General features: G+C 54.2%; 2 protein-coding genes across 2 annotated transcripts in view; one reads left to right on the plus strand and one right to left on the minus strand.

Annotated features, from left to right (window-relative positions):
- The window catches only part of SARDH (sarcosine dehydrogenase), a 25855-nt gene extending 22760 nt beyond the window's left edge, over nt 1–3095 (plus strand). Inside the window, exons 18-21 of the mRNA XM_014307114.2 lie at nt 154–316; nt 1033–1201; nt 1522–1657; nt 2591–3095. Of these exons, the coding sequence (XP_014162589.1) occupies nt 154–316; nt 1033–1201; nt 1522–1657; nt 2591–2716 (594 nt within the window). The 3' untranslated portion in view covers nt 2717–3095. The remainder of the gene's footprint in view (nt 1–153; nt 317–1032; nt 1202–1521; nt 1658–2590) is intronic.
- Nucleotides 3096–4465: 1370 nt separating this feature from the next.
- Nucleotides 4466–12038, minus strand: part of DBH (dopamine beta-hydroxylase) — a 15359-nt gene continuing 7786 nt past the window's right edge. Inside the window, exons 6-12 of the mRNA XM_005421259.2 lie at nt 11561–11727; nt 10098–10241; nt 9965–10003; nt 9140–9199; nt 8348–8475; nt 7781–7940; nt 4466–5059 (exon numbers count right to left, since the gene is read on the minus strand). Coding sequence (XP_005421316.1) covers nt 4925–5059; nt 7781–7940; nt 8348–8475; nt 9140–9199; nt 9965–10003; nt 10098–10241; nt 11561–11727 — 833 coding nt within the window. The 3' untranslated portion in view covers nt 4466–4924. The remainder of the gene's footprint in view (nt 5060–7780; nt 7941–8347; nt 8476–9139; nt 9200–9964; nt 10004–10097; nt 10242–11560; nt 11728–12038) is intronic.

Consider the following 12038-nt stretch of genomic DNA (forward strand, 5'->3'; position numbering starts at 1 on the left):
AAACCTTTTTCCAGTCAATCACATTTATAAGGCTTTCCTGTTCCATCTTCCCCAACACCCAGGCAAGGCTGGCTTTTCCCCTGACACGGGAGCCTCTGCCAGGCTGCCCAGCCCAGCTGCACCCCGGGGATGTTTTCCCTGTTGCCTTTGCAGGTCCGTGCCATGAGGCTGTCGTTCGTGGGGGAGATGGGCTGGGAGCTGCACGTGCCCAGGGCTGACTGTGTGAAGGTTTATCGGGCAGTGATGCAGGCAGGAGCCCGGCACGGCATCGCCAACGCCGGCTACAGAGCCATCGACAGCCTCAGCATCGAGAAAGGTGCTTGTTCTCCTCTCAGCAGCAATCTCTGCTTCTCCTCCAGTGCGGGGAGCAGGGCAGGGAGCCTTTCCTCAGCTTTGGGGTGGGTCAGTGGGGCTGGAGGTGGGGCAGGGTCTCAGAACGCTGAGAATTCCCCTGTGGGCTCCTGTCCAGGGTGTTTTATCCGCATGGACAAAGGGCAGGGGGTGTTCAGGGGGCGGGGATGTGGTGGTGTTCAAAGGATGAGGGAAGAGATGAGAATCTTGACTCCATGTTTCAGAAGGCTGATTTATTATTTCATAATATAACATAACATAACATAACATAACATAACATAACATAACATAACATAACATAATATAATATTACATAATATTAACTATTATATCATATCATATCATATTATGAAGATAATATATTAAAACTATGCTAAAAGAATAGAAGAAAGATTTCACGTGAAAGCTAGCAAAGAAAAGAATAGAATGATAACAAAAGCTCGTGACTCTCAGAGTCTGAGCCAGCTGGACTGTGATTGACCATTAATAAGAAACAATCAACACGGACCAATCAAAGATGCACCTGTTGCATTCCACAGATAATCATTGTTTTTCCTTACTTCTGAAGCCTCTCAGCTTCTCAGGAGAAAAATCCTAGCAAAGGGATTTTTCAGAAAGTATCATAGCAACACAGGGCTGCTGTGCCAGGCTCAGTGGGTGACCTGTGCTGGCTCCCTGCAGGGTACAGGCACTGGCACGCAGACCTGCGCCCCGATGACACCCCGCTGGAAGCAGGGCTGGCCTTCACCTGCAAGCTCAAGTCCAGCATCCCCTTCCTGGGCAGGGAGGCTGTGGAGGCGCAGAAAGCCAAGGGCATCTTCCGCCGCCTGGTGTGCTTCACCACGGAGCAGTGAGTACACAGCTGGAGGTTTTGCAGATTGGGCTGGAGGGACTCTGGGTTGTTCAGTGGGAGCTGCAGGAGGTGCGTGAGGGTTGATCTTGTTTCACCTGGAGATTTTGCAGATTGGGCAGAGGTTTTGCTGCAGGAGGTTGATCTTGTTTCACCCAGAGTTTTGCAGATTGGGGTGGAGGCACTCTGGGCTCAGCATGGAGAGGTGACTGAGCCCGTGGGCAGTGGGAGCCCTGGCACGTTGGCTGCCCTGGGGCAGAGCCAGAGCCCTGTGCCCCGTGGAGGGGCTGTGCTGTGGCAGCTCTGCCCTTGCCTCGCAGGAAGGTGCCCATGTTCGGCCTGGAGGCGGTCTGGAGGGACGGGCAGGTGGTCGGCCACATCCGCCGGGCAGATTTTGGGTTTGCCATCGACAAAACCATCGCCTACGGCTACATCCGAGACCCTGCAGGGGGCCCGGTGAGTGCAGAGCCCCGCGGTGGCTGTGCCTCCTCCCTGCACTGCCACACACCCAGGGCTGGGACATGGGACAGCCGCTGTGCCCTCGGCAGGCTGGAGGGCGAGGGGCTGGTGCCAAAGTTGGTGTCACTGTCACCGTGTGAGGTCCATGCATGGCTAAAGTGCTGCTTCGGGGGTTAATTGCAACCAAATATTTCATTGCAGTAGCAAATTCACTTATGTTGTAGGGAGCAATGGCCAATGGGAGCAGGGCAAGGTTTTAATTAACCCTGGGAGGCTCCTGGGTAATCAGTCAGGTGCCCTCATTCAGCAGCGTGCTGTGGGGACAGAGGTTGGGGTGACATCTCCAGGGACCTTTTCTGTGCCAGCCAAGAGCTGTGTGTGGGCTGTGATTCCTGCTCTTGCTTGCCTTGGCTTTTCATCCTGCATCCCTGCAAGAGTCCAAGGCAAGTGGCTTTGTGGGCCAGGTGCCCCTGGGAGCGCCCTTTTCTCCCAGTGATGAATGTTCCTCCTTTTCCTTTCCCTTTTCCCTTTTCCCTTTTCCTTTTCCTTTTCCTTTTCCTTTTCCTTTTCTTTTTCCTCCTTCTCCCTCTCCTTTTCCCTCTCCTTTTCCCTCTCCTTTTTCCTCTCTCTTCTCCCTTTTTCCCTTCCCCTCTACTTTTTTTCCCCTTTCCTTTCCCCTTTTTTCTTTCCATCATATACCTCCACAGGGAAAAAAAAGAAACCTAAAATTTTCAAACCCTGATTTTAATTTTTTTTTTTTAAATCAGGATGCTTTTAACAGTTCTCATCCCCCTTTCCACACATCCTCTCGGGGTGGCAGAGCCGGGTTTTCTGCAGAGATCAGATGTGTGGGGCGGGTGGGAGCTTGCCCAGGGGTGGAGCTGGGATGCTGCCACCCTATAAGGTTTTTTCCATGGCTCTGCCTCGCAGGTTTCCCTGGATTTTGTGAAGAGTGGCAGCTACGAGCTGGAGCGGATGGGAGTGACCTTCCCGGCCCGAGCCCACACCAAATCCCCGTTTGACCCTGACAACAAACGTGTGAAAGGCTTTTACTGAGGGCTGCTGGGCTGCCCAGAGGGCAGAGGAGCTGAACTCCCGGCCCCACCTGCCCCTGCTGGCTCCGGGGTCAGCTGCAAGAGCCGGGCAACCTCCTGGAACTCACCGAGTCACTGTGGGTCCAATTAGAGGGGAGAGGAGGAAGATATTCCAAAAAGTGCAAAGACTTTGCTGCTCTGTTTCCCAAGCGAAGCGGGGCCACTGCAGCAAGAATTCTTTTCCATGGGTTAATTGGCCTGCAAACAGTGTTTGGTCTCACTGTGTGTGAAGTGGTTTCAATTTTTGACTTTGCTGGAAACTCTTTTCCCCTCAAATGTAGCCTGGAAATGATTTTTTTTTTTAAACTAGCTCTGCTGTCAATACAGCTGGAGCCTCCAAAGCTGCCGTCCCTCTGGTCCCTTGCTGTGTCTGTCCCCATTCCCAAGGGTGTCACCTCATCCTGGGGGCTCTGCTGGGGTGGGGGTGTGGAGGGAAGGGGCAGAGTGCAGGGACATTGCCCAGGGTCACGCTGTGGGTTCCTCTCTGCAGTGCTGTTTGTGTGTCATGGAACCATGGAGCAGCTTGGCTTGGAAGGGACCTCAAAGCCCATCTCATGCCATGGGTTCCATGGGCAGGGACACCTTCCACTGTCCCAGCTGCTCCAGTCCCATCCAGTCTGGCCTTGGACACTTCCAGGACGATTTTTCTGTGCTGCTCCTGGCACAGGCTGTGGTGTAAGGTGGCCAGGGGTGCACTGACCACACAACTGCCCTTGCTGGCAGCTCCCTGGTCCTTTGTGGCTTCTTCCCAAAGGTCACCTTGGAGGTGGCTCCTTTTAGCTCCCAACAGACAGGGGGATGCTGGCAGAGGCTGAGCCATGAGCTCAACCCCCTCTGGCAGCTCAGAGCCAGCCTTGGGGGCAGCAGGGAGGGTTTGCCCTCACACGCACACAGCCTGTGCTGCAGGGAACGATCAGCACTCCCCATCACCACCCCTTGCTCTGCTCCCCTCTCTGGGCTCTCTGCTGGAGCTTTCACCCGCCTGAAGAAATAATCTCACTCCCTGCTCTTCCCTTTTCCTCCCTTGACTAGGTTTGTTTGGGTCACAGCCTCTTTAGAGCTGATTTCAATTCCTTGCCCTCGTGCCACGAGCGCCACGGGCAAGAGCGTGAACTCTGAAATGCTTTGGTTTTACTGAAAACATTAAAAACCAAGATTGAGATGAATTTTTCACTTGAATAGGAGGTGACTGCCCTGCCTCTGGCAGGGTGGAGGGCAGGGGAGGGGGTGGCTGTGGTCCTGTTCTGAGGGAAGGAGCATTCTGCCTCCCTGCCAAGCCAGGCATCACTCTGTGCCTGGAAGATCAGGGTTTGCTTTAAAAGCCTTTTCTGGTGTGCAGTGCTCTGACCTGGGGTTTCTCTTACACCCAAAGTGGCTGGGAAGGAAATTTGGGGGCCACTTGGCCTGGATCCCACCTGTCCCAGAGCTGGGATGGACATGGAGTCTCCTCCACCTCAACACCTCCAGCCTCTCCTCTGCTCCTCCTGCATGTTCTCCATTCAGAGCTCAACAGCAAAAAGCAATTTATTTTACATTTAGATATTTAATGGAGCAATTTTTTCCTGACAAAAGATTTGTCATTCCCCCTCCTCCCCTCCCCTTTTCCAAACCCCATCCCAGAGGTGTCCTTTGTTCCCAGCCATTGGCATCTGGTGGCATCGAGAGGAACAATCCGGAGCGTGGAGGAGTGGGGAGGGGAGGGCTGGGTGGGTGTTGTGGCACCCCTGCCTCCCTCCTTCCATCCATCCATCCATCCCTCCATCCCTGCCACAGCTGCCAGCATGAGGGAGCACCTGTGGAGCCATCCTGAGCTAGGCAGGACCGTGGGACACCAGCAAGGCTTTTGTGCTGCTCCCACACATCCCTTTGCAGCGTGCCTCAGTTTCCCCGCAGGCAAACAAGCTCCTTCCCCCCTCCCTGGGGCTGCACAATAGCAAACCTCGCCGTTATTATCCCGGGGGTGGGAGGCAGCATTACTCAGAGCCAGCATTGCTAATGACACACTAAATATAGCTTTTCCCATCCCCGGAGGGCTTTGCTGAACTCTGCCTGATGAGCTCGAACCCCCTCCGGAAGCAGGGCCAGGGCAGCGGCTGGCATGGCTGCGTGGGCAGGGATGTTCCCCTCGAAGGATGCTCCTGCCTGGAGGTGCTGGGTGGCAGGCAGGGTGTCAGTCCCTCCGGAGCTGTCCCAGGTGCAGGGGCACGGGAGCAGCGGGCTGAGCCCCCGCGGAGGGCGGGCAGCGAGGGCTGGGCTCCCGCAGCCTCTCGGTGATGCTGGGGAGTGGCTGCTTCTCCCACTGGCCCTGCAAGAGAGGTCAGCAGCACCCTGAGAGCACAGCAGTGTCACAGAGATCTTTTATGAAAAATCCTTTCCTTCGGATTTTTCTTCCTGAGAAGCTGAGAGGCCTCAGGAACAAAATGTAAGCAATGGTTATCTGCTGCTGTGGAATGCAACAGGTGCATCTGTGATTGGTCTCATGTGGTTGTTTCTAATTAATGGCCAATCACAGTCAGCTGGCTTAGACTCTCTGTCTGAGACAGAAGCTTTTGTTATCATTCTTTGCTATTCTATTCTTAGCTAGCCTTCTGATGAAACCTTTTCTTCTATTCTTTTAGTATAGTCTTAATATAATATATATAATAAAATAATAAATCAAGCCTTCTAAAACAGAGTCAGATCCTCGTCTCTTCCCTCATCCTAAGACCCCTGTGAACACAGTCACACAGCAGGTGGAAACATTCCCCCAGAAAGTGAAGAAGATGTTGGAGGCTCAGTGTTTCTGTCTGCCTGGAGAAATGGCACGAGTTTTAACGTCTGAAGTGGGTTTTTAGCCCAAATCAGGGTGTTTTCTCATGAGACATCACTAATTATTCCTAGTGCAGAAGCACCTACACATCCCCTGAGCGGCACAGACGTCTGAGGTGTTCCACAAATCCACCCCAGCTGGGGAGTTTCCACCTCAAAAAGTGTTACCTGCCAAGTCAGGTGGAGACAGCTCAAACCAGGGAGTGCCACAGGCCCACCATGCTCTGGAAAATCAAGAATTTCCAGCAGGGATGTGCCTGTGGAGCAGGAGGGATGCAGCAGCCTGGCTGAGGTGCCATGGAAGGGCTGTCACAGCCATCAGAGCTCACAGTGACCACGGCCAGGACAAATCCCCCCACTCTGTGCATCCGTGGTGACACTTTGTCTTGGGGATGCTCCCTGCAAAGAACAACCTGCCAGGTGCAGGCAGTGCCCTGGGCTGAGCCTGAGGATCCAGAGCAGGATCCAGCTCAGATTTGATGTTGGCATGGCCTGGTGGCCATGGAGAGGTGGGCAGGGGCTGGGGGGGCACGGGGGGCTCAGGGCAGGGGGGTGATGCTCTGGCTGGGCTGCCAGCTGCGTGTTCGTGCGGAAATGTCAGCGAGAGGCTGAGCCACAGCGTGAGCAGGAGGAGGGAGGTCTGGAGAGGAGAGGTAGAGCCGTGAGTCATCAGCGAGATGAAAGTGGGATTTATGTTTTCAGCTGAAATTTCTCCTGGTATGTCAAGCGAAATGGGCCAGAGCTGGCACCGGCACCGGGAAAACCCTGGGGAAAGATGGAGTGGGGTGGAAGGACCTTTCCAAAGCTTGTGGGGAGTGACCAGAGAGGGAACAGCTTTGCAGGGGAGTACCAGCTGGAGGAACAACTCCTTTCCTGTGCCCTTATGGCTTAGGGGAGCAGTTAAGCATCCTCAGGGTGCTCCTGCTCCAGGGCTCAGCTCCAGCCCTGAGCCCATCTGCTGCCGCGTCTGCCCTGCTGGTACATCCCTGAGCCTGCTCTTTGGAGAGATCAAAGGCAAGTGGAGTGTCTTGATAGTTGTTGTTTTCAGTGCTTTCGAGTTGAAACCTGAACAGAGATTACTGCCGGCCCTTGTGGGTGCAGGGGGACTTGGGGACGGCACCGTCCCCACTGCCGCTCACAAGTGTTACCTTGAGATTTGGCTCAGTAATTAACAGCACTCAGTTCCTTCCAGAAATCATCAGATTTGGGATCACTGAACTGCAAAAACATGAGCTTAATTAGAAGCTGGTGCTTTTCTCTTGGCAGAAACAGCATGGAATAAATGAGATGTCTCCAAGTCGGGCTCGCTCTGAAACACCAGCGGAGCAGAGGCTCCTTCGCCCTCACTGTGATGCTCATGACCCACTTTGTGCCAGCACTGGCTCTGCTCTGCTCAAGGCCCTTCCTGACAGCCCCCAAGACCTCTCTGAAATCAAGGGAGTTGTCTGAGTCATAAATTAAGAGGTTTAATTCATAACTCTGCTGTTGCACAAAACTTCTGCACCACTTCTGTCCCTGCAGCAAAGCTCTGAGAGGTGCCTGGTGTTCAGTTCCAGGAAACTGGAAAGGTTTCTGCCCACTCCAGAGCAAAACTTTGCTAAAGGGCAGAAAGCTGATGGTCATCCCTGCAATCAGCTCAGCATGCTCCTGTGCTGCAGTAGATAGCACTGGGTCCAGGCACAAGGTATTATCCAAATTTATTACACTGATAAATGGCATTGGAAGCTGATGCCAGCAGTGGTTTTAAATCTTCACCACCATCATCATCATGTTCCTCATCTCTGGGCCTGGTTTTATTTTCAAGACCTCCCAGTCCTTTATCTTTCACGTTTTGCTGGATCACCACCTTTGGAAGCTGCACAGATGCTGTGTGTAATGAGCTCGCTCTGCTGGGACCTGGGGTGATTTGCCAAAATCCTAAAAACCACCTCACGTTTCTCCTTGGATCTGGCCCTACTTTAACAGTCAGCAAAAGCAGCCTCCAAATCACTTTATGCAAATGCATCTCCTAATTGGATCTGGCTGGGAGCATCCATGGTGGGCTCCTGATATATTGGCTAAGCCCAGGGCTGGGCTGGGCTCTGTGTCCTGCTGACATCAGGGATTTCCAGGCAGCTCCAGCCCCCTGCCCTGAGCCTGCCGGGTTTGGATGTGTCCTGAGCAGCACAGACCCAACCTTACATCTGGGAATTGTGCAGGGAAGTGAGGCTGCACCTACCGGGAACCGGACAGCAGAGGATTTGTTGCAGTGCACGGAGATGGGAGCGAAGCCGTAGAGGGATCTCAGTACATCCCTGTTGAAGGAGTTCCAGGGGATGGAGTAAAACTGCTGTGGGACAGAGACCTGTGGGCACATGCAGACCTCCTCATCGTTGAACCTGGGCAGGAGAAAGGCCAGGCTGAAGCACAGCAGTGCTGTGCCCTTCCAGAGCTGGATGTGACCAATTCCTCCCTGCCTGAACCTGGGATGGCTCCAAGGGCACTGCTGGGCACAGGGACAGCCTGCAGCAGCCAGCAGGGCAGCATTTGGGAGCAGCCCACGGGTAGGACACCCTGTGCAAGGTCAGCATCTCCCCTCTATGGGTGAATGGGCTGCAGCATCCTCCCCTGGCGTGGATCCTTGGAGTCTGCCTCGGGTTATAAAGAATATTTTGCATTTATGCACTCAGCCACACACTGACTCTTGCTGAAAAGCCCCTCCCTCCCTTCCTGGTGGGAAGCCATCCTCCAGACCCTGGGTTTGGCTGTTGTACCAGTGTTCCCTGTGCTGTACAGGGCTCTTTACCTGTTGACAAGGTTGAAGTACCGGTGCAGGTAGCCCGGATCCACAGCGCTTTTGCACAGCTCCAGCTGGGTCTGGGGGTAGTAGTGCACGTAGTTCACACACATCTCCTCCAGGATGCCAAAGCCTCCCTGTGGCACAGGCAGGAAGGTGATGGAAGTGGGGCCTGGCTGTGCCCTGCTGGGGCTGCACAGGGGCAGGGAGGGCAGGGGGGCACAGAGCTCACTCAACACTCACATGCGTCTATATCTAAAATCTCTCTAGATCTAGATATCTAGATAGATAGAGATGAGATAGAGATGGAGATAGAGATAAGTATTCACACCCCTTCAGGTGCACGGCATGGCCAGCTCTCTGCTTGTCTGCCCTCTGTGCAAGGACAGACTTCCAGGCTAGACCGTGTGGTTTACATTAAAATGCAGATTTCCTATAATCCCTCTGCTATATTTAGCCTTGTCCCTGTTGATGGTACCTCTGACAGGCTCTTTTATATTTTTTTCCCACTGCCTATGTAAGGAAATAACATGCACTGTCAAAAAATGCCACTTCTCTTTAATTACAATTAATCCCTGGTGGAACAGTTTGTGATGGGAATTAGAGTGACACATGCTACTTCACAATTAGCACCTTCACATCCCCGCTGCAGGCAGCAGAGCCTTGTGAGTTCCCTTCTTGCCACCCTCCCTTTGCTCCTGGCTGGGATTCAGCCTGGCTTCATGCAGGTGCCCGCTCTGGGGGTGCCCCCAGCCCACCCTGGGTTGCCCCCAAAGGCAGGGGAGCTGCCCCTGCACTCACCACGGTGGCTCTGCTCCGATCCTCAGTGTTGTATGTGCAGGTGGTGATGAGTTCGTCACCCTGGGGGGTTCAAACACAGGCAAATTTAGGCACTGGGGAAGTGTTCCACATGGAAATCTCTGCTGCCCATATCAGGAGCCTGCAACCCCACAGGAGTCCTTGCGAAAACTGCATCCCCTGTGGAGATTCCCCCGGCGCTGCATCCCAGGGATGGTGTTTCCTGCTTTCCTCGCTTTTTAAGGATTTCTGCGGGGTTGAAAACACCTTAAAATTGCACTTAGGCAAGAGCTTGAAGTGCCAAAACAGGAGCTGACTTGATGGCACAGCAGCCTCCCTGCCACAGTGAGTGCAGAGGACCACGGGGACACCCCAGGGCACAGCCCTGGGCATGGCTCCAGCGGGTGCTGAGTGCTTTGAGCAGCTCCAGGAGCTGCCCCCAGCTTTGCAGTCAGGTCCTTTCCCATCTGAGGAGCCCTGGGGCAGGTTCCACCCCTGTTTTCCCACCCACTCCCACTCTGATGCTGAATCTCTTCCTCTCCTCCCATCAGGCAAGGCCAGAGGGCAGCACCATGGCTCATGCTCACCCCCCGAGGAGCCTCCCTCTGCCAGACGAAGCCCAGCTAAATCAGGAGCCTCATTTAGCTCCTGGCTGCCCACACACCAATTCTGGGCTGCTTGTCCCCAAAGTATCCGCATGGAGATGGCACAGATGACCCAGGGATCCTCCCTCCAGCCCCCCTGGGAGTCCCCAGATGGGATGGGGGGGATGGAAGGAGGCAGGAGACTCAGGATGTGCTCTTTGCAACATTTTTTGGAGCAACTCACCGGAAAAACTGCAACCACCTCCTTCAGCATGCGGATCTCCTGGGAGGGGAGGGAAGGGCACACATCAGAGCAGTGCCACAGCGGCACTGTGCCCAGGAGGGACACCCAGCTGTGCCCCCTGCAGCCCCTGTACCTGGAAGTGAGGGCTGTAGTGGCTGTCAGCGTTCACACCCTGCCTCTCCCTCCCGTGCCGGGCCAGCACCGTCACCACTTTCCTCCCTGCCAGGTGTGTGTGCAGCTGCGAGGCGAAGATGCGGATGCCAGCAGAGGGCAGAGCCTGGGAAAGGAAGGAACGAAGGACAGGTCAAGCCCCCGTGCGAGCTCTGTCCCTGTTAGAACCCAGGACATTCCTCTGACTGCCCTAGAGGACTCGAGACCCTGGCAAGGGGCTCAGAGATCTTAGCATGGAGTCAAAAACACCTGTGCTTCCATTTTAGCCCATGGAGAAAATTATCAGCTTTTTATGAAGATTTACAAGCCACAAGAGTTTGAGTAGAATGATAGTTAATGCGTCACAGGGTGAAAAAGTAGAATTTGGGGGATTTAGAATGGGGGTTCAAGAGGCAAGATGGAGGAATCTGGGCGTGTCCTGTCCTTCTTCTCCTTCTTCTTGTCCTCCATCTTCTGCTGGGATGGTGGCACTTTTGGATTGGTTTAGAGTAGAGACAGACTAACCAACATAGGTGATAAGTATTGGAAAATTATTGTAAATAAAGTACACGTAGTTCTTGGTATAAAAAGCCAACACCACCCCAAGGGCAGGGACTGTGCCACAACCTGACCTGCTGGACAGACCTCAGCAGCTCAGAGAAAGAATGTGATAGATAAGAGAAAATAAACAGCCTTGAAAACCTGAGCCAAGGAATCTCAACTTCTTCTTTGGTCACAGGGCTTGGAAAAAAGACTCTTTAATACCTCAGGAGCCATTTCAACCTCAGAAACCTGAGATGTGCCCTCTCACATGCCCTCCCTCACATCCCCTGGCTGTGTGCTGGGAGCTGGCTGTCCCTGTTCTGGCTCTCACACGGGGTTTAGGGGATTGCTGTACCCCTGGAAAAGCAGCTCAGTGAGCTCCTTGCAGAGGGACAAACCCTCACTACTGCCAAAGCAACGCTCCAGGGCAGCAGGAGCAGCTGAGGCAGGTCCTGCTTCCTTCCCTGCCCTCCTTGGTGGTGGCACAGGTGAATCCTTGTGGGTAAGCCCTACGAAAACCCACAGCAAAATTTCCTGAGAGAACAAGGTGGGCCCTTTGGAACCATCTTTGAGGGAGCTCTTGGCAAGCTCCCTGGGAGCAGGAGCCAATTTTCCCAGCCCTGTGAGGGAAAGCACCACTGGGACACGGCCAGCTCGGCAGTGAGCTTTATGGGAATGGTACCCAGGGGAGCTGGAGCAGATGGCTCCCCAGGAGAGCTGCTTCCAGGGGGATCCAGCACATCCCAACCAGCTGCTCTCTGTTTATTGTACACAGCAGATTTCTCTTTCCTCACGGTGAGTTTAAAGCTTCAAATTGGCAGCCTGCAGATTGGAGCCAGGGAAAAGCCAAAGGAAACCTTTCTCCTCTGAGGTGCAGCCGGGATGGAGGGGACAGGCACTCACCAGCTGGGTGCATTTATCAGTGCAGTATCCTGTGAGGATGAAGCTGTCCTCTCCAGGGGGAATGGCCATCACTGGGGTGTACACCAAGCCCAGCTCCATGATCCCAGCGTCGTAGGGACGAAGGGTGGCTGTGTAGTACAGCCTGATCCCCGAGGAGTCACGGCGACCTGGGGGACCAGGGGACGAGGACAAGTCACTGCAGGGACAAGGCCAAAAGGTGAAAGACAAGGACATGCTGTGGGGAGCCTCTCGCTCCCAGCTTCCTTCCTCTGTTTGAAATTGTTTTAAATCCTACAGATTTTCGTGCAAATCCTCACTGAGTGGCCCCAGAGGAACCTGGTTCCCTGGTGAGGGCACTGACCTGAGGCTGGATTGTCCCAGGACAGCAAGGTAAGTGTGCCTTTGGGGAGCCCAAAGCAGGAGGACAGAGCATGGGGTGTTTTGGAGGACTCCCTCAGGAATGTGGCTCACTGCTGCC

This window comes from Geospiza fortis, unplaced genomic scaffold (assembly GCF_000277835.1).
Source record: "Geospiza fortis unplaced genomic scaffold, GeoFor_1.0 scaffold27, whole genome shotgun sequence".
In the NCBI taxonomy this organism is placed as follows: Eukaryota; Metazoa; Chordata; class Aves; order Passeriformes; family Thraupidae; genus Geospiza; species Geospiza fortis.